Source organism: Meles meles, chromosome 2 (assembly GCF_922984935.1).
Source record: "Meles meles chromosome 2, mMelMel3.1 paternal haplotype, whole genome shotgun sequence".
Taxonomy (NCBI): domain Eukaryota; kingdom Metazoa; phylum Chordata; class Mammalia; order Carnivora; family Mustelidae; genus Meles; species Meles meles.
Window position 1 is genome coordinate 144676421 of NC_060067.1, and position 22907 is coordinate 144699327.

General features: G+C 36.3%; 1 protein-coding gene across 7 annotated transcripts in view; it reads left to right on the forward strand.

Moving 5' to 3' along the window:
- Nucleotides 1–22907, forward strand: part of LRBA (LPS responsive beige-like anchor protein) — a 759801-nt gene that overhangs the window by 705677 nt on the left and 31217 nt on the right. For 4 of the 7 annotated variants that reach the window (XM_045989499.1, XM_045989525.1, XM_045989516.1 and 1 more), the window contains exons 49-53: nt 1337–1426; nt 5593–5785; nt 10585–10647; nt 15909–16064; nt 22264–22431. In XM_045989499.1, the coding sequence (XP_045845455.1) occupies nt 1337–1426; nt 5593–5785; nt 10585–10647; nt 15909–16064; nt 22264–22431 (670 nt within the window). The remainder of the gene's footprint in view (nt 1–1336; nt 1427–5592; nt 5786–10584; nt 10648–15908; nt 16065–22263; nt 22432–22907) is intronic. The other 3 variants (XM_045989508.1, XM_045989534.1, XM_045989554.1) reach the window with 1 other exon arrangement.

Below are 22907 nucleotides of genomic sequence, written 5' to 3' on the forward strand. Positions count from 1 at the left end.
ATTGGCCTGACTACATCAAACTGCTGTTTAACTTTCTGAGTACCTTTGTCCTGCTTCCCATATTGAGAATACAGTCAAGGGCAGAAACATTAAGACCTAATGCCACTATATGTACATAGTTGACGATTATTGAATGCATAAATGAATGAATCGCTGTCATTGTTTCTTACAAGGTTTATTCTAAAGGACTACTAGTGGTGTCTTCAACAAATAAAAAAAAGAAATTAATACTAGAAAATGATTATATTTCCTTGTTTATGATACATTAATTGCCTCCAGTCCTGCAGAGCAGATAAAAATTAAGGATCTTTTTTCTTAGGGATTAAAAAAATAACATAATGAACATATATTCTCTTATGAATTTGAGAGGTTTCCCTCATTCATTTAACCTGGAAGTTAGACTCCTGACTGTTGTGGGGGCTGAAATAGTCTTTCTATAGCTTTGCTTCCTTTTTAATCCCCACGTACTGTATTATTTATTCATTCACCCAATTTAGATAGATCAGGTCCTTGCTCACATAGATCTTGTATTTTAGTGGAAGAGAAAGGCATAAACAAGTAAACAAATAAAGTAATTACAGACAGTGATAGCATCTGGCATTTAGTAGTTTCCCATGATGAAGGAGTTCTTGGGGATTGGGAAGTGAGCATCTGTGCTAGGTATACAGAAAGACCCATGGTAAGAGAGTGCCTTGCAAAGCGTGCATGCACACAGCTTTCAAAAAGGGCATGCACATGTTTCTTATGTTTACTTAGTCCCTGGCTTAACTGTCTCATGCTTGGATGCAACATATGGCTTTTACTTTGTTGTTTCGCCACCTAGGTTCAAAGAGACTGTCAATAATAATGCTCTTCCTATGGCAAAAATAATAGCATCAAGCCATTTTCACAGGTGCTATGTTTCTTTTTTCCTCCCTTCTACTTCCCAGGGTGAAATGGGGCCTAGAATCAAAGCAGCAATAGGTTTTTCTCTATACCTGTAAAAGATTAGCTTTAGTCATCAGGGATGATGCAAGCAGGGGGAAAAAAAATGCAAGAAAACAGAGACGAAGCCAAAAAGGACAATTTCTGACTATAATAACTGGTTTCTGTTTCATATCACAGAGCGAGATGAGAAGGTTTTGTAGGGTTTTATAGGAACAGCTTACACAGTACTAAAGGATGACCTCACTCTCAGTGCCCTTGCCAGGTGCTTAGACCCTCTGTGAAAACATAAAGTTGATTTTCAACATGAAATAAACCAGAAGTATGGAATGACATTTTCAGGTGACAGTTGTGGTTCTACTGCCTATAATTAGCACCTCTTAACCCTCAAACTTGCCCATGCCTTTTTCAGGCTGTTGAAGCTCAAATTCGAAGTTTTGGACAGACACCTTCTCAATTGCTCATAGAGCCCCATCCTCCCAGAGGTTCTGCTATGCAAGTGGTAAGTGCTGCTTACACTCTTCTCATTTCTTGCCTCTCTGAGACCATGCTCAGCATTCATGACCGTGTTTTGTTATACTTGAGATTCTCTACCACATCTGAGTCTGTTCTTTTTATGTGATGTTTGTCAACCTGCTAACAACGGGAAATATTATTGCATGCTGTCCTGGAGTCTTTGGAAAGGTAAACATTGCTCCACTGCTCTAGGATCTCATCAGTTCATGTTTCGTGTTGCAGAATTAAGAGGTTTATAACTGTCACATATCCTTGCCACAAGATAATGGCTCCAGACACAGGATGGATGAGTTTTCTAATTTGTTCCTATGCATTTTTAGATTAGTTTTGCTTGTGTTTGTTCTTTACGTCCCAACATGTTTTTCAGTTTGGGAGTTTTAAAGCTAACCCTAATGTGTAGGATATCGTTACTGAGGATAAAGGACCACAGCAAGAAGAAAAGATGGTTTGGTATACCTTACCACCCTAAGTTTACTACAGTGATTTTGATTGCTCATGATTTTGAGGGTTAGATGGGCATTTCTTCTGTTCTTCTCACTTTGGCTCCCTCACGCACTACTCTGGGGTTGGCTGAGGTGGCCAGACCTCCTTCCATGTGGTTTTTCTTCATCAAGGAAGTTAGCTCAGGCTGCTTTCACAGTAGAAACAGTGTTCCAAGAGAACACTTCTGCAGGACTTCTTGAAGTTTGCTCTTGAACTCACATAAATCATTTACACCACATTTTATTGGTCAAAGCAAGTCAAGAGGCCACCCCAGAATCAGGAGTTGGAAACTGTAGAATTTTGACCAATATGGCAAGGAGACAGGAGTGAAGAGAGCAAGATATAGAGATGTGGCCCTTTCACCCCTGGCTCTCTGTTTCTTTTCTTCTTCCCCTTTCCGTCTTGCCATCATCTTTGTGTCTTGTTCCCTTTCACACTCTTTGTCATCTTCTTTCTCCTTCCAAACCTTTTTTCTCTTCTTGCTCTAGTTATATGAGTTGGCCATCTCAGTAAACTACAAGCATTTTTAAAATTATTTACATTGTGTTTTCCCCTAAGCATTTTTAAACAGGTGAGATCAGATTTAAGTGAACGTAAAGGGTAACTTTAGTAAGCAGATTACATAAAAAGCAAACATTTAACAAGAACAGTGTAAGATAATGCCATAAAAATAATAAGAATGATTTATGCTTGTGGTTTGGAAATAGTTTTGGTAATACTTTGTCAATGAGACTCAGGCTATTATGATGATGGCTCATAGACACTCACCTCCAGTGCTCCACTGACTGTTACCTGGTCAGACTTAGAGCAAGGAGGGAGCTCTTCCTGCCAAGCCTCTTTCCATGGCGAAAGAATCCATTGAGGCAGTTCAGCTTCCTAGGATAGGAGGCACATGCTCATATGAGGATGGGATATGGTCCTTCCCATTATCTTTATCCTCTGAATTGAATTCCTGAACTCCCTTCCAGACTTGTGCAAATTGTGTTTTCATGTTATACATACGTGGGTGGGAAAGAAAGGTATGTTGGAGAGAAACCAGAGTTGTCAACAAGTGTACATTTAATCTGGGACAACGGGATGAAATTTGGCTTGTGGTTTTCCCCTTCTACCTCAGATGTGGCTCCCGGGCACCCAGGACTAGAGGAAGGTTTTTATCTCTTACCCCTGCTTTACGCATTGTCCTGCTCATCTACAGCTGTTGCTATCACTGTAGACTAGCCCAGTATGCTGCAATGTGTTTTCTCTTACATCTAGTGTAAGAGACTATACTTCTCAGAGACCATACTTCTCAGCCAAGGATATGATGGAAATCCCAAGAGTTTCTCACTGCTTGCCTGCATTGGGAGCACTAGTCAAGACGGAGTATGTAGAAACAGGCTGGAGGGACACCTTGTTATAAAAATGGAGTAGACAGTTCTGGATATGATGTCTGTGGCTTTCTGTGGAAATGGCTTGTCCTTGCCATGTGGCTAAGAGTTGGCCTACTAGAGTCACTATGTAAACAAGACATTCTTCCTACACATTAGAGATTTTTCTGTGTTTTTTTGAGGACATAAACATTGGAATTATTTAATTTTAGTCTAATCGTATTTACAATATGGCTGTTAAACTCAAAAATAAGTATCAGCTTCCTTTCAGTGACACTTTATGATGTATGTTATATTCTTTCTTCGAGTTTATAAATTGACTTTAGTAAATATTATTTTTTTAAACTACGTAATTGGAAAATAAGGCTTGGTACTCTGAAACGATGTTCATTTCCTTTTCTCAGGACTTCTTCAAAACTAGCTTGTAGGCTGTTGTGTTTGTTGTTGCTCATTGTTTCTCATTTTGCCCAATTCCACAGAGTTCCTTAAAAACTGTATAAAAGTTTCTTTGTATAACAGAAATTACTAATTGATATAGAGGTTTTAAAAATCAAAGGTCCAAATGTTTATTGTTTTTACTACCATTCAGATGAGTCCTCTACCCACCCCCCAACCACATCAACCATCAGTGCACCCCACCCCACCACACACACACACACACACACACACACACACACGAACATAGCAGAAATTAAAGCCACCTCGTGCTGCGTTAAGTGCATGAGCCATAATATACACCAGGTGTAGTAATTAGCAGGCACACGAAGGCTGCCTATTTGTCTGGTTTTGCTGCTGTTGCTGTATCCCCCTGTGTTTTCACACCATCAGATAGTTGGATTTAATTGAGGCCACATCAGATGAGGCATTACTGACACCTTTAATTGAATGAGCATCCAGGGAGGATTAACTCATAATATTGATTGGCTTTTAGCCACTTGCTCAGAAGGGTGTCTGGGTAGCTTATTAGTTGCCTTTATTTACACCTTTATGCAAAGAGTGCAAATAGGAATTCTTAGTGCAATATGTTTTTCTAAGTACTCTTAATAACTTTTTTAAAAGGACTGATAATAAAAATGCAAATGTATTTAATTTTTTATTAGCAGTTCTGAATAAATACGTGTTAAATATATGTGCCTACACATTTACATATACCTGGTGTTTTGAAATATGGCAGTAGGAAAGCAGCCAGAAGCACTTCATCAAAGTGTTTCAATTGTGAATGATACTAATCAGCTATTAGAAAATAGACATAGTAGAAGAGGATTGCTGGAAATGCACAGTGCAATTACTGTGTGATAGCATACTACTGCAACATATAAATAAAGACGGTAAATCACAGTGGTGTTATATATGTCTTGGATTATGACATACGAGTTGTAGGAATGTTCTAAATCCTTAGTAGTCTTCGAGATTTATTTTGTTGCTAGCTATTAGAACAGACAGTGTTTTTTGTTTAACATTTTCAATTACTTGCTGCTTTTGAAAGGAGAAATCTAAAGCCTTAGGCTTTACTTTTAGTTTTTGTTGTTGTTTTTTTTACCAAGAGAGAGGAGGGGCATCTAGGTATTTCTCTTTATCCTTCACTATAGCAGAAATGAGCAGCATTTGCATTATAATAGGGCAGTGTTTATGACTTGGTACACTATATAAATATATTGTTTTTACAAGTACATTTAATTATGTGTTGCTCTGAAACAACTTTATAATTAAGTTTGTATATTACGTCTGTAAGTTATTTCTCGACGGTAATAATACATACATGCTGTATAACTATTGTTTATAAATATGTTTGTTTATCTCTTTATTATCTCTTTATTTAGTTGTCAAAATCTTCATGCTAACTCAGCACAACTTTTGATTACCTTTGGAAGTTACCCTGTCTTGCTTTTGTACCTATTGCCTATCCTCATTCTCTCTCTTTTTTTTTTTTTGGACTTGACATGTATTAGCAATTGGAATGGCTTAATGCAATCTCCAATACTTTGCCTACTTAGAATCTAAATCACATCATTTCTTTAATCCTTCATGGGAGTGGGGTGGGGAAGGGAGCTATCTATGGATTTCTAAAATGTTTCTGTTAATGTTATCCTACTTCAGTCACCAAAACATTCAACTAAAGACATACATGAAAAACAAGCCAATCCTAACTGCTGTTTCTATAAACCTTTCTGCTCACCACACTCCCAGTTGCAACTTGTGTTAACATAGTCTTTCCTCTTCTTTTCCTGCACCCTCTCTCTTTCTTGTCTTCCTTTGTCTTTTCCTTCTTGTATATTTGGGTCTTGTCATGCCCACTCAACAGTATCTCCTCCTGCAGAGTCCATTGATGTTCACAGACCAAGCCCAGCAGGATGTTATCATGGTCCTAAAGTTTCCCTCCAACTCCCCTGTCACTCATGTGGCAGCTAACACCCAGCCTGGCTTGGCGACTCCTGCTGTGATCACAGTCACTGCTAACAGGCTCTTTGCTGTGAACAAGTGGCACAACCTTCCTGGTAAGTAAAAAGCTATCATCCTGACGGACAGTACCTGCTGAACACTGTAGAAAGATACTATAATATCCACTTCAGTATGTTATATCTCAGCATTGAAGCTTTTTGATTTTCAAGCATTAGCCTGAATCAAAATCTCTAATAGCTTGAAAGGCTTAAAGAAGTCCCCTCTGAGGCATAGAATACAAATATTAAAACATAAACTATTCTTTGGCATCTGGTGGTTTGTCTTTATTCCTTTTAGATAAATATTATTTCTCTATCTTAATATAATTATATTCCTTATTGTGTCCATAAATAGTATATATTTATTTTTCTTATGGTCTCCTTTTTTCCACTTAATCACGTACCCAACACTTTTGATTGTCTACTTAGGTGCCTTTTTGCGTACGACGTCATAGTATTTGTCATGGATAATAGAAAAAAGAACACGTAAATTACACAGCCAAAATACTACATACCCATAAGTACATTATATTTTTCCATTAAGTGTTAGGGTAACCAATGGCACGATACTGAAATAACCATTAGAATCATAAACCAAAGTTTGAGGAGACCAGAGAGTTCATCTACTCCAGCCCCACGTTTTACAGTAAAGATACTGAGCCCCAGGGAGCTTGCCTTGTTTAGTATCACTTTTGGCCAGTCAGTGGCAGAGCCAGGTTTGAACCCAAGTCTTCTGACTCTAATTTTATGATCACCCTGCTATGATTTATTGCCTCTCATTAGAACAGGAATGTTGGGATCTGGATCTAGCACTGTTCTTTTTGGCCACTAGTTGGAAATTCTGTTTTTAAGAAGGAAAATCTTTTAAAGTCCTGAGGCTTATAGGCTTTTTTCCAAGCCATTGTTTTAGGTAGGAAATTTTAAAAGATAGATTGTAGTAGTCTGGTAACTTGTCATTAAATCTGCAAAGTGTGCATAAAGTACTGCTCATTATAATATCTGAACTGGTTGCAAAAAATGCAAGTTCTTGAAAGGGCCAAAGCTCTTCGAATGGAACAGAATTGAATTGACATTCAAGCAGAAACTTGGTGCACTGACTGTTCAGTAAGGTTACCCATCATGAAGAATCTGTGGTTGGTATCAGAATTTATTAAATAAGGCCATTTTCCTGGCTATTAGGAAATGAATGCCCATATTTGATTAGAGAATAGATTTCAGAAAAATTGAGGCAAGTATATCTTATCTTTATTTTTAGGTCCTTTTATTCCTTTTTCTTCCAGCGAACGTATCTTACATTGGTAAACGTGCATACAGATGACATATTTTGCGACTAAAGATTATCATTTAACAGATGTGGTTTTTGGATTCTCTAGTACCACACGTTAGAGGAAGAGCGTGCTGGAGGATTTACCTTGTCGGTGTGCACTTACTCTCAGAGCTGTGCAGAAGCCCCAGTGTGTGGCAGCATCAGGGCCAACACAAAGGATGCCTATCCCGGGGGCTGTTTGTGGCCACTCGGAGAACTCCTTCAGTTCAAACAGAGTGATACCATTTGTTAAGGAGAAACAAACCTTTTCAGCTGGTAGAAAGCCCTGGCTGCTCTCTGCGGCTGTCTTTCCTTTAGCCTCACCAGGGGCAAGCTCAGCAGGAACGGAGCAGATTCCACCCAAGGGCTACTTGCCAGGCCTCCAGCTGATCCTCTGAGAGTACTGATGATGAGCTCCTGGCACACCCATCGCCAGCAAGCCCATTTCCCTGACTGGAAAACTTGCTTCTCTTAGTACTTAGTACTTAGTACTTAGTCCGGTGTTCTTTTCCCTGCTTCCAGTTTTTCCATAGATATGTAAAGTGCCTCAGGGGCAGCATCCCTCCCCTGGACTACCACTCCCGGTACACCAGCATTCTGCAGCCCAAGCTCACCGTTCTGTGAGAGGAAAACTTGGAGGACTGCATGTTTTCCCAGTTCTTTGCCTGTTGTTCTCCCCAGTGAGCCTTCTTTGTGTCTGTGCTACTGAGGTGAAATCTCTCCACAAATGTCTAAGATTCATCGTTGCTGATCTGTCAGGGGGGAATGTCGATTCCAATTTTAGGCAAGCAGGCTTGAGTGAAAGAATCCAGAGAGACCCAGAGGGCTCCCTGCCTCAAAATACCCATAGGCCCTAATTAACCAATGGGCTACTTACCATGAGGCACAGTTCCCAAAGAAGGGAAGATTCCCTATGTTGCCTTATCCCCTCACTTTCTTCCTTTAAAAGCAGCCCCCACCCACTACCTCCTTGCAGACAGTCTCTCCTCTGCTCCCCTGCCCACCACTGCCCTCCAGCATATTCAATAAACTCCTCTGTTCTGCCTCAGGTGAATTCTTTCACCTCCCATGCCTTTGGCTTCCAGTCTGTGGATAGTCCCCCATTTGGGGGCCCCTACAATTGAGAGACACCCATTTAGACACAACTTGTACCTTGTGTTTTGTTCCCACACTCTGGCTCTGCAGTATGACACAGCAACTCCTCACCAGATAAATACATATGGGAATACACAGGTAGTTATCCTTCTACAGTGTGATCTCCAATTCTGAGATTATACCTACACCTAAAATATTAAGCATCCATTTTATTAAATCTGTGTCTCATTTCAAGTATGTTTATATAAATCTGATCTTTTATCCTATCTTGTTCTATCTTTCCCTTGCCTTAATATGCCTTGATTTAAAACAAATGTCAGGAACAAAAATGTCAGAAATCCCTAACAGTCTTTCTACAGTGAATATCAAATTCGTGTTATGCTACTTTTTAAAAAAAATTTAGATTCTGGTCCTTTCCTAAGAAACTATGATTTCCGTAGTTTGTTCATTAGACAGCTAGCTCCTGTCATTTCTTTCAGCAGTGTCTGAGTCCTGATTTTTAAAAAAAGAAAAAAAAAAAGCTTTATTTTTTCCTTCTCCTTCACAGGACTTTACAGGGCCTGTGAACAAAATAAAAGAATAGCAGCTAATATTATAGAGCATTTTCTAGGTTCTAGATACTGTTTTAATCACTGTGTTATTATTTAATCACTGTGTTATTAACTCACTGAATTCCCTCAACAGTCTTGGGATGTAAGTTATATATTTAGGTTGAACCATATGAAATCGCCTCTTTATAGTCAAAATGTCAGGTATTATTAATTCCATATTGTTCAGTCTAGCCCATTTTACTGATCAAGAAACTGAAACACACAGTCTACCTAACTTGCCCAAGGTCACACAAGCAGTCAACATTGTAGCAGTCAGCAGCACTGGAATTTGAGGCATGGCCAAAGAAAGTTGCCCTCCTAAATTTCACTGACACTGTGTCTTTCATGTCTCTATGATCCCAGATTCTAAGAGAAGTAGAGAAAAATTATCAAGGTGTTAATATTGATCAACCCTGGTATTACTGGAAGTAAATGGCACTGTTGTGTGAATTACAGGCTATGGAGCATTCTCCCTGAACATTCCCTGTATGTGTCCTGTGAGTTCTTTGCTGGCAGAGACAGTGATCAGCAGAACATACCTTCAGTAAAACAGACTGAGTTATACAGCATCCTTTCTTCAGCTACTTTAATTTCTTATACATACTCAACATAATTTTTAGTGCGAACATTGTACTTACACAGGTATTTTATCAGTATTAATGATCTTTGAAACCACCTTGAAAAATTGGTACTTGCTAATAGGGGAAATGATGACATAATAAGTTTTTAAAATAATCTAATGAAGTCATTGGAATGTACCCCATTTTTCTTTTCAGCTCCTTAAGGACAGTCTGAAAGATTTCCTAAAATATGACAGTATTAAGCAGAGTTCTTATACCAGCTAAGCAGTAGTTTAAATGCTGATGAGTCTATAAAAGGGAGATACTGACCAGAGTGAATGGCTGAGTCATTCAGGGAAAATAATTTGGGGAAGGGCCAGAGTTTAACTGTCAGAATCACAAAGCTGAAAAGATCTTCTGCTCCAAACCCTTCATTTTTGGGTTTATGCTTGCCTAAGTCTGCGTAAGCAGCAGGCAGCGGCTCCTGCTCCCTAACTCTCTTCCTCTTTACCCTAGGTCCTTCTACCTTTCACAGGCGAACAGCCCTCCGAATCTCTTTTTAATAACAAAATAAGTATGCAAGAATCTTTAGAACCATTTTGAGAATTGAACAAACTGTTCTTAGTATGGATTGATTTTTGTTTTTCATTTACTTCTCAGAGTATTTTTAAACTGAAACCATGGAAATATTAAATATTAATAAAACTTTTCTTAAAAACCTCAATCCAATCTTGAGGAAAATATTTCAGCCAAATGCACTTAACTAAAACATTTATCTGCGGATAGCTTTCTTTATTTTTATTCAAACTTTCAATTGATTGGTTTTAAGTGATGGATGAAACATTAAATGTTCCCTGACTTAGAGCTTTCCCTTTCTCCATCATAAATTGACGTTTTTGTGGGTCCTTTGTGCTGCAGCATTCAAAACTGCCTTTTTAAGAAGTAACAAAAAAACAGTATTTGCTACAGTCAGCAGATGGTTGTCACATTTTGTTTTCAGCGCGCTTTACCACTTAATTTTGTTTTGTTGCAGCATCAGAGGTTGCCAGTCAAGCATCTGCTATAGCTTATGGCCCAGGACTGGAGCCACTGCTGATGGCACATGTTCAGAACAGCACTAATCTAAAATAAATGTTTCATAAGCTAGCCATAAAAGCACCTGGATTTTTTTTCTTTAAATTTCACAAAAGTGATTGAGAGATTTGGAGGTTGGAAGCAATTCTATGTAAGACTTGACTTAAGCATTTTTATATAGTTTAGTATATGAAAAATAATGCTTTTTTTTTAATCTTTTGTGAATTCCAGCTCATCAAGGTGCAGTACAAGACCAGCCATACCAGCTGCCAGTGGAAATCGATCCTCTCATAGGTCTGTCACTTCTTTCTCTCTTTGCGATTCATTAAGCTCTGTATGGTGGCCCTGAAGTGTAGATTACAGTTGTTTTTCACTTGCTGGTTGCTGGGAATGGAATTTTCCTGATAAACCATTTGCATGCAAATTGGAATGCAATGAGCTGTGGCTATGCTGGTATTTCATCAACTCCCCCTCGTTGGTTTGCCTAATTTGAACAGGCCTAGGACGCGTGTCACTGAAAATTAATATGGATGCTGTAATAATGTGTGATTGAGAATGCGCATGAAGTACTGTCAGGATAATATTGGATCTTTTCATCACTCAGACTTGTTGATGAGCAGGAGCGAGGCACGTTATGATGAATTGGTGCACCGGTAATGTGATGGAGCTCCTTTGCTAGGGAAATTTTCATAATAACAGTGGGGTTCTTAGCAGCACTGTGTTGTGAAAAATAAAACTGTGGTGCCAGGGTTTCATCATTAAAGGAGATCAATCCTTTCTTCCTGGACCCTCTGTTCAGTCTGAGGGGATTAATGTGCAATTGCAGAGCAGTTTCGAAGTTGAAATATATTGCCCAGCCAATGGCAGTGTTAAGATATTTGTATTCATTTTCCTATGGTCCTACAGCCCAATAAATTGCCATTGGAGGTTAAATTTGTTCAAGGGGGAAAAAAGGAAAAGGGAGGAGACCAGAGAAGGGCCTTTGGGATGAAACGAGCATCCGTGGCAGATGACTTCGAATACTTAATTGCTTCTGTGCTTTTTGAGTCAGTTAGTTGAAATCTCTAGTTTAACATTTTTCATCTCATGGGTGGGGGATTTCGGATGTGGCTTCACTGACAATGTTACTGATTTGAACATATTAACGTTTCTTGTTTTTAAAGATGGTATTCAGTAACTTTTAGAATAAAAAACGTAATTGCCTAGTTGTAGGGGTATGCTACCGATGTGGATGTTTAGCTTGTGATTTTGTTAAATTTCCCTGGCACATAAGTTTGTTAAAAATTTTTAAGTTTTTAAGTAAAGCAGATAAGTGAGCTGACTTATTTTAAAATCCAGGGTGTTCCCTATGTGTGGGTCACCTTTTTTGTCTTTAAAACCCTTGTTTCAGTAGAAAGCTAAGTGACTACCATTTGCAAATGAATTAAAATAACTCACTAAAAGCTCAAAACTGATTCATTTATCAATCCTCAACATATAAGCAGAAATCTAAGAAGGAATTATCCACTGCAAGGATAAATACTACTCTGATTCCTAAATCATATTTTGCTTTGAGTACATATGATTTGCTGTATATTAAAAAATAAAGTGTTCACTTGGATAAAGTTTTAAAAGTCAGGAAAATAAAGCCCATTTGATAAGTCCTTTAAAAGCGTTATTTATGAAGTGTAAATCATCATTTACCATAAAACTTTACAACGAATATCCTATAGTCAAGTCTAATTAAATGATTCAGCAAACTGTCACCCTTCACAATGATCAGGCATGGGTAAACAGTTTTGGTAAAGGCCCAGATAGTAAGTATTTTAGGCTTTGTAGACCATAAGGTCTCAGACACAACTCCTTTGTTATAGCACAAAAGCAGCCATAGACAATATATAAACAAATGAGTATTGCTATGTTCCAGTAAAACTTTATACACAAAACCAGGCCCAGGCCATAGTTTTCTTCCCTACTCTACATTACGGGTCACTGGACCATTCACTCCTTTATCCCCTAAAATACTGTTTAAAACCATGTACCTTGGGGTGCCTGGGTGGCTCAGTGGGTTAAAGACTCTGCCTTCGGCTCGGGTCATGATCCCGGGGTTCTGGGGTCGAGCCCCACGTCGGGCTCTCTGCTCAGCAGGGAACCGGCTTCCTCCTCTCTCTCTGCCTGCCTCTGCCTACTTATGATCTCTGTCTGTCAAATAAATAAATAAATAAAATCTTAAAATAAAATAAAACCATGTACCTTCTCACATATGTGTAATGTAGCATCTGAAAATTTTCACCACAAGTTTATACAGTTGCAAAGGTTATTTTTGCATAATTTAATATGCAAATAATAATTGCATTTCCATTTAAATATATCCAATGGAATTTAAATATCAAAGTGAATTGATAGTCACCACTGTTTTTAAAAAAACGTACAAACAAGCTCTTAATGGTTGAAAATTATGTATTATTCCTTTTTTCATCTTAAATTTATATTTTTATCCTGCTTCCCCTATACAATTTTATTTTAACTTTTCAAAACTGATTACCCTGTTTTACTTTTGAGCAATAAAAATATGTGGAAAATTAAACATAGGTATGTAAATTTAAATGTTAAAATTTCCTATGACCATAGGACTTAGTTTTTCTAAAAACTAATCTGCACTGAGTTATCATTACAAATATTATTAATACCCACTTATTAAAATTATAAATTTTAATAGATTTTATTAAAAACAAACATTTATTGGAAATATATCTTTAATGAAATGGATAGGGCTTCCACTTCCTCCCCTCTTTGCTCAAATATTCATGAATGAACACTATTTGTTACTGAGTGAGACGGAATTCATCAATGGTTCTATCCTGTCTTTTTTTTTTAAGCTGGTGGAAGCTCTGAGGAAAGTTACTCACATAAGAAAATAGATGGCAAAGGAAAGAATTTTGTTTTAACAATGTCAAATCTTTGAACTCTTTCCAAATTATGTGACAAAATTTATATAGTAATCTATTAGAATTATTTTCATGGTCTATCATTAAATGATCATTTTAACAATCTATCATTGAAATTTATTTTTAATGATCAATTGAAATCATGATGCGATCCTCCTACCATTTTATTGAAAGCAATGAATTGGAAACCACCTGCCCTGCAGAATGATTTGATACCTTGGCATTCACTTTTCAGTCTCACATCAGTATTTTGAATTGTCCCTTTATTTGCATCTCAAGAGATTTTTATACCCTGAGATAAAGCACCATAGTAAGATTCTGGATAGGAAGGAAACATGCTTTTTTTTTATTTAGTGGAAGAAGAGCATGTAAAAAGGGATGTAAGGAAGGAAAACTCGTAGGAGAGTTCTCAGGCAAATCCGATTCAGAGAAGAGAACATATAAAAGTTGAGGAACTAGAAATTGATTCCCTTAAAACCATCTGTGCCTGTTTATCCCTTGGGAAATCTTATACCACCCTCCTGCCAGGGGTATGCATGCCCCAGTTTGAAGACTGCTTATCTAGACAAATATACCTAATTTTCACTAAATAAAAATACCTTCAGTACTGAATCTGAGGAGACAACAAGATAAAGAAAAGGCAGTTGTGAGGTAGATAGGTTATATAGATTGGATGGTTGGGTGGATGGATGGGGGAGAGTTGCAATATTAAATTACAGGTAAGCATTTACTTAGAAGATAGTTCATCTGAATGCTGAAAGGGCATCAGCCTTTACCCATGGGGGGGGGGGTACATTGTGGTCACTCAATTCAAAATTATGCACGTACCCAGATTGGTGAAATGAGATCCTCCTAAGAGACCATATCCCCCAAAAAAGAAAAGGTCGAAGACTGGTGAAGGTTTATATCGTAGAAGCAAAAGTCATATAAATAATAAAAAAATAAACATTTTTAGTTTTCATATGGAATGAAGTACTGTAGTGACCAGTATAGAAAGTACTATATACCTTGTCTTTAATTGCTAGATTTCTTGGAATAAAAGATTTAAGTTGACCACACAGCTTCACTGCAGTAGGATACTAATGTCTCTCTCTGATGCACTATGATCCCCATAAAAGCTTTTTTCATTTGCCAGCAGCTTCCCTTTGTGTGGGAAGGAGATGACAGGGGAGTGATCTCCAAACAGAATTCTATCCTTTTTTACTACTGCTGTCACTTTCTAGTTCATTAATCCCCCAAAAGTATATGAAGCCTATTATCAAATAGTTATCTAACAATCTTACATGGTTAAGTTGTATAGACAGATGCTAGCAGAATCTTGCCGTGTGTCTATGCATACATTTGCCATGTCGTGTTTCCCATGAGAGCAGGGAAGTTCATTTCTTGGTTCCCAGTACAGCACTGGAAAGTATTTTGAACACTTTTTTTCTTCTGCGTTACTTTCTGAGCCTTCTCTTAGGTTGGACACATTAACTTATGATGTAAAATAAATATTTTTCTGTTTTTTATTTTTATCAATAATGCATTTATATAAAAAAATAAATAATGCATTTATAGGTTGAGGTTTAAAAAAAAAAATTTAAAAAGCCCTGAATACCATGATGCAAAGAATGTAATGATCAGATGCAGAAATTTGTTTGTTTTGATTTCTGGTACAGTCAAGTTCCTTTGTTACTATAAGAACCACCATTTGTATCAGAAAGTTGGTGGTGAAATAGCCCTTAGGTCACTAGAATGAAAGCTTTCTCTTTGGTTGGCCTCATGGTTCCAAAAAAGGCATCTCAGTGAAAATTCCTGTTCTGATAATGACACTTGATAGTATATTTCTAAAGGATTATTACTCTTCCTATGTGCTTGATGTCGCTCTCTGTCTGACCTTGTGTCTTGTGACAAACCCCATATCAGGTGCTCTGTAGCGCTTTGAAAACACACTGCCAGGCTGTCTTGTTTTATTGCTTACATAAGGAGTAAGATAGTGGCAGTGTGCTGTGCTTTGACTTTTTCAATTACAAGTATCTTTAATAAATAGTCATTCTGCCCTTTCCCTACATGCAAGTGCAGGTGTAAACAGGGAAATGGGAGTTCACATCTAGTCAAATTAAAGACCTGTTAAAGCCAAAGTACTCCAGGATGCTACAATATTTCAAATATATGACATTTAAATTCTAATATCTCTTTCCTGTGACAAAAAGTTAAAGGTAATAGATTGTCACAACAGGAATCTATTCTCATGGCAATGGGTGTAATGAGATTGTCAGAAACACAAACCTAACTGTGGTGCAATTTGGAGACTGTAAACTAGTTTGGTCCTGCCCAAGAGCTAGAAAGCATGTTCTAAGAACTGTATACTATTTTGAAACTGTAGTATGTTATTATTTTTCCCTGTAGGCAAAATTTCTCATGAGATGTTGAATTTAGCTACCCACATTCTCCCAACAACTGGATATATTTTCCTGTTTGGTTTTTCAAATATTGTTATGTTTAAATTTTAAAATTAAAGATCAAATATTCTTATCCCGGAATGTGTTGCATCCCCCCACCCACTCCCCACCCCCAGCGTTACAAACTATAGGATTTTTGTACATGTGTGGGTTTAGCAAGATTTCTGTTCTGCTTCTGTTCTTACAGCCAGCAATACAGGAATGCACAGGAGGCAAATCAGTGACCTTTTAGACCAAAGTATTCAAGTCCATTCCCAGTGCTTTGTCATCACTTCGGACAACCGCTATATTCTCATCTGTGGCTTCTGGGATAAGAGTTTCCGAGTCTACTCTACTGACACAGGTAACTTACTTTCTTCTTCCATGAACTAAGGTTAACTAAAGTAGCACTGAGAGGCTTAGAATGATCTCTCATCTTTCTTTCAGTAATTACAAAGTTATAAAACGTATAACAAAGAGACACTGTTTTTCCCTTTTAAGTAAAAATCTATTACATAGTTCACTATTAAGTTAATTTCAACATGTTTTTAAGAAGCAGTTTTTTATAGGAGTTGTGTCTCCCAAGCCTCATGCTCAGAGAATGAATGATTCTTTTGCAATCATATCCAGGTATGTAAATGCCATACGCACGTGTACATGCATAATGATGCAGCTGATGCACATGCATACTGATGTATTTTCCCACAGTTTTTCCTTCCCGGAAATTGTTGTTAAGTGTATTTCTTAATAGTAGATACCTTGCCTCCACTCAGTTCTGCATAGTACCTTTCTGAAAGCTACACCATCATGAAGGAAAGTAGCTGACTGCTGATTTTATATGTGACAGGAGCTCTTGCTAGAATATAAAATTTTAAGTCCATATAGTCTTGCATGCATCTCCCTAAGGGACAAACCAAGCTCAACTCACTATTAATATGGAAGATCCAATCTAGTAAAATATTTCTAAGTTTTTGTATTTAAGACATTGAGAAAAGTTGAAAAGTTTAAGGAAGTCTCTCTAAAGAATTTTAGAAGTTGTTAGAGGAAGAAATCAACTTATGATAAATAGGTAGTTGAACATTTGAAAGAATTAATATTAGATGTTAACATATCAGAACTTGATAATACTGTGGAAGCAGATTATTTCAACTAAAGCAAGGATCTACAAATATCTTGCTTAAATGTGGTAGGAATAGGAAATTATTTTTAATTCAAATTTCTAGTTTAATGTTTTATAGTAAATCATTTTTCAGTCTTGTTAATAATCTTTATAGAATGCATGAGTTCTTGCTTCTGCCTTAGTAAGTATAATATATTGAAAAATTAATTGTTCATTATTCAAGGGCTTTGTCCTTAAGCTGATAGTATTGTAATATAGCCATGAGAAAGTAGGGAAAAATAGTCAAATATGTACTATTCATATAGAACCCTAGAGTTGTTTATGCCATGACCTCGTTTATTATTTTTTTTATGGAATCAGTGATCTACTTTTCTTATAATTTGCATCCTACCTTCTGTAGGCCTGGAAAGAAAATATCATTATTCAAGTCTTTCTCATTAAGTAGTGCTTATTGCATGTTTGAGTCTATGAAGTTGATTGCTACTGAGCCTAAAAGTCCTCTAGAATTCTTTTAAAATGCCATGGGAATTGATGTGTTCCTAAAATTTATTATTACAGCAAATTTTGTCTGATTTAATAATTAAATTTAAAATTTAACCTCTTCTTTCACTATTTTGATAGCTTAAAATCACTTAACCTTAAATTGTGCTCCCTTTTGCAAAACATTCAGACTAAAATTGCTGCATTCTTCTACAGAGTTTTCTTTTTTTTTTTTTTTTAAGATTTTATTTATTTATTTGACAGAGAGAGATCACAAGTAGGCAGAGAGGCTGGCAGAGAGTGAGGAGGAAGCAGGCTCCCTGCTGAGCAGAGCAGAGAGCCTGATGCGGGGCTCCATCCTGGGACCCTGAGATCATGACCTGAGCCAAAGGCAGAGGCTTAACCCACTGAGCCACCCAGTGCCCCTTCTACAGAGTTTTCTTAAACATTCTTGGATTGCTTATGGTTTTTTACACATTTAAAAAATTATTTTATAATTTACATACAATAAAATTAATTCTTTTGGGGTTAAAGGTCTGTAAGCTTGGGCAGTATGCAGAATTACCATCACAATAAAGAATAACCATCACAATAAAGATGCAGAGCAATTCTGTCATCCCCCAAATTCCCTGTGCTGCCCCTTTATAGTCCCCCTTTTCCCCCACCTCAGCCTTGCACTACAGAACTATTCTTCATATCTGTAATTTTGCATCTTCTAGAATGTTATGTAAGTGGAATCATATATTATGTCAATCTTTAGTTTTGACATTTGAGCTTTCTGACATTCCATGTCATTTTAAAAAGCACTGAATATTAATATTTGTAGAGTTAACCTCACTGTTATGAAATACTAATAATTAAAATAACACAGTCACACACAGTTCTTTAGAATTTACAGAGTTCTTTCATATACATGATATTGTTTCAGCCTCATAGCAGTCCTGTGAGATAGATAAAACAGGTATCTTTATCCCCATTTTTCAAATGATGAAACTGAGGTTTAGAAAGGTTTAATAACTTGTTGAAATTCGTATAGACAGTGGTGATTGAACTGGGCTTTGGAGACAGCTCTTCTGACTTCAAATGTAGCATTCTTTGTGATTCCACCATATTATCTTATATAGGTGTACCTATCAGTATTGGTTAATTTGGGGAAAATGTTATAATTTACAACACTAAGTTCCTAATATATCTTCCATGTTACAGTAGACTTGATAAGCTAGATAACATTCCAGATTTGATAAACTGGATATCATTCCTTCTCAACTCTTTCCAAAAACCTTCCACCGTACTTTTTTTTTTTTTTTTAAATATGTGAGTGTGTGTGTGTATGTAAAACATTTTTGTAAGCAGTAACCTTATTTTAAACTTCATTTCAGTGGGACTTAGCTTGTGCAGTATTTATACGTGCCAGAAAAGTTATGAAAAAAATCCTGAAATGATAGTCCTAGTAGCTTAATATCTTATATACACACTCTGATGGTAGTTTTATTTAAAATAATTTCAGTTAGGGTAAATATGTGTTTGTGCTTTTTGACGACAGGAATATTAAATATTTTCTCCTTAAAGTTTGTCAGAGAAGCAAGGGGAAAATTGTATGATCAATAATATATAATAGCAAAGCTACCACAAGTGTTGAATTCAATTATATTTTAGCACATAAGCCTCCCCCGCCCCCCACCCAAAATCCTTCTCTTATTAGATTCGGGGCAGGGTGGGGTGGGGGAGAGAAACATGGTTGTAACGGAAAATTCTTTAAACATAAATCATGTTTTCGGGACACAACCAGAACAGCAGAGGCAACAATAAAACCTTCCCTCAGCAGTGGGAATTATTTTCAGGCCACATTTTAGATTCAGTGGTGTAGAGTCCTGAGCTTGAATTTTTTTTATTTGTAGCACAGCTGTCAAATAAAACATTAACTAGAAAATTTGTTCTGTCAAAAAAAGGGATATTCTAGTGCTTGTGGTAATATTTGATATTAGTGTGTGGAGAGGTAGACTGGTATTAAAGGAAACAAAAAATAAAGGTTGAGGAACACTTATGAGATTATCAGAAAATAATTTACCAAAAAGAGCAGCAGGTATTTATATGCTGTGATTTATTTAGGAGGAGTGAACCTCAACCTCATAGCAATAACAAAGACTGCGGAGGAAGGCTGCCAGAACAGGAAAAAGTAAACTTGAAAAAATAATGCTCTCCAGAGTTGAGTCCAAAGTATAAAGTGTAGAAAATAGTTAATTTGTATTAAAATAGGAAACATTTTAAATGTAAATATGTAAATATCACTCCCACATTTCATTCTTCCTTGATGCCCAATCGAAATTCATTCTACATTATTCTCACTGATCCTACCTTGTTTTTTCCTTTTATAATACCTACCACTATTCATAATTACATATGTTTGTATTTGTTTCAAGTCTCTCTGCCCCACAGACATTAAATACTCTAAGGGCAAGGATTGTGTCTATTTACCACCAATGTGCATGTAAGAGGGCCTGATGCTTGGCACTTAGTAGGTGTGCAATACATGTTGAATAGGAAATAATTGTGATAACTTTGGGGGCAAAAATTAAAACACTAGGAAATTTTAATGAAAAGAAATCACAGTGACTGAGTATACGTTATTTCTGTTAAGTCATCGCCCTGTATCTATCTATATTATAGATAGATATCTATCTATATATCTATATATATATCTATATAGATAGATGTATCTATCTATATTATAGATAGATACAGGGCGATGACTTAACAGAAATAACAAAGGAATCTTGGGAAATTCTGTCACTATAGTTAATTCAGCCCATTATTACAATTTAATCTTTCCACTTTGTCCTCACTGAGATGGAAATTAGGTAAGTTACCAAGTGAAGAGCTGCTCCTTTGCAAGCCTCCTGGAAGCACGTGGGTTTCCTGTGCACCTGGAGCCTCATGTACCTCCTTAATTATAGTCACTCCCCTCCTTACTCCCACAAACCACTGAGGTGATAGGTATCAAATCTTAAATAGGCTTACCCTCAGTAACCTATCTAAATCATTCCTGGAGTTTACATGTTCTCCGTACTCAGGTTTAGGCTGAGACAGAAATAACTCTAATATTCTGTTATCCAAAAGCATAATCAACAATATGATGTGTTCAGTTATTTTCAGTAGTTAAAACTCACTAATTTAGCCTTCAGTTTTCTAATTAAGTTTTCTAACTTTGTCTTACCCCTTATAAGAAGGCCTGCCTTCTTATGGAGGTTAGCCCACCCATTTTACCATGAAACCTCTTCACTTTGTTTTTCAGATAAATTGGAAATGATATGGAAATGATTATATCTTTTCATATTTAATTTGCTCTTTTTCTTTTCCATTTTTTTTCGTTCTAAGAAGTCTTGAATTCTTCTTTACCATATTCCTTATTGATACAGCTGATTTTTAAATGAAATGTTTTGATACCAATTTAAAGGTTGGAGAAATTCAGAAGTGCACATTTTTAACTTTCAGTAGTTAAAACACCTGTTTTGACTAAAGTCTTTATTCATGGGAGAAAAAATACACTTTATAATTTGTGCAATTTGAGGCTGAAATGAATTTGAATTTAAAGTTACTAGTAGTAAGCTGTCTGCAAGAGGGAATACACTGTATATGACCTGCTGAGTGAAATAAAGTATTCTTCAGCATTTTAAAAAATTTGCAGCCTTTGTAATAAGCCTCAGACTTATTAAAATGAGGAATTAAAAAAATTAACATAAGTACTTTTTTAGTTATATTTGTGATTGGCTTGAAAAGTTAAATACACTCAGATGCTAATACTTAACTGAGACCTTAAACTTTCGAATAGGTTATGATGTTTCCAAATTAAACACGAACTTTTTAGGCATATTAATCTTTTTTCAGCTTCGTGGTCTTTCTTCTTGAACATTTGAATTCTATTTATGTGACCCCACTGAAATACTTCTTTAAAAATAAAGATAAAAAAACCCACCTCATGCTACTATTAGAGGTAGACACACTATGGCATTCATCTGTAGTTCTGTAGACATTTCAAAGGCAAATGTTAGCTTAGAAACCATAGGGATGTAGTAGAAGGGCTGCTATAGCTATTTCATTCTTTAGACAAGTTTGTATGAATTATAAACACCATATCTGATTTTTAAACAAAGATTCTCAAAGTGGGGGCTTTAGTTTTTTTCCCAGCACTGTTATGTGACTAATTCATCCTGTGTCCAAAGCCATCCCTAGATGTATAATAAGTGTACTGGCTTCCTCCCTTTTGTCCCCGGTCATTAATGTTCGATAAACTGCCGTTATCTTAACTTCATCATCACCCACCAAGGAATTTTCATCATTCAGACAATCAAAACAAAGAAAGAATGACCCAGCTCTAATTGCAATCACAATATATTAGTCTTTTTACCAAAACTTAGTTCATGTAATTCTGATTTGAAAAGAATAGAAACTCTCCAAAGTGACTTATATCATCCTTGGATAGAACACTCTAAAAAAAAGAAGTACATTAAATCTTTACTGATTCAGAGACAAGTTTGTATTAGCAAAGTCTGAATTATAGAGTACTTAAAGAAAGCCACCTAAGTTTTATTGTGCTTTGAACCATACAAAGGAACTTAAGAAATTGCCTAAGTCATTCCAAATGCGAGTTCTTCTGGGCCTGCTTTAATCAGTAGACGTGATTCATTTGGAATTTATAGTAGCCATGTATAATGATATGATACCATGGTCCTCAAAAGTTTTTAACATTATGTCTTTCAAAAATGTTATTATCACTGTTCAATTGATTTTTTTGTTGTTGCTAATATTCGAAGAAAACTTTTAAGTTAGACCAGATCAAATTTGATTGTAAATTCTGAATCATCAGAATCTGAGTTAGTATGACTTCATTATCTTACAAGTGAAACAGTCACAGGAATTTTTTTAACTTTATAGCAGTTTTAAAGAAAATTGTTTTGTATTTCAGGAAAATTGATTCAGGTGGTATTTGGCCATTGGGATGTGGTCACTTGCCTCACTCGTTCTGAGTCCTATATTGGGGGAAATTGCTACATTCTCTCAGGGTCACGTGACGCGACCCTTCTGCTCTGGTACTGGAATGGAAAAAGCAGTGGGATTGGAGATAACCCAGGCAGTAAGTACAAACTTATAAGTAAACTGTTACAAGTGATATATAATAACATTTTGCAGTGAAGTAATGTTTTTTATCATAGTGAAAGTGAAACTGAATTATCAAGTCTTTTTAATTTCTTAGTTTTAATTTAAGAAAGTTCTAGATAGCCTTTCAATTACTAATGTTTTGTTAGCATTGCTAATTCTCAAGTGCAACTATGAAATCTCATTTTCCATATTACAGATTATTCTTATGAACTGAAAATGCTAGTTCTTCATTGGAAATGGCTGTCACCAAATAAAAGAGAGGTGTTCCATTCACGAACAAGATATAACATAAAAGAGCAACCACATATTATCTCGTTTATCAAATTCATATTTTAAGAGAGCAAAAGAACAATTATAATTTTGTGGAAATGAACCAGTCTTTATAAAGAATATGCTTTCATTTACATATTAAAAGATAAAACATGTTATAAAAGGCCAACAGAATATTCA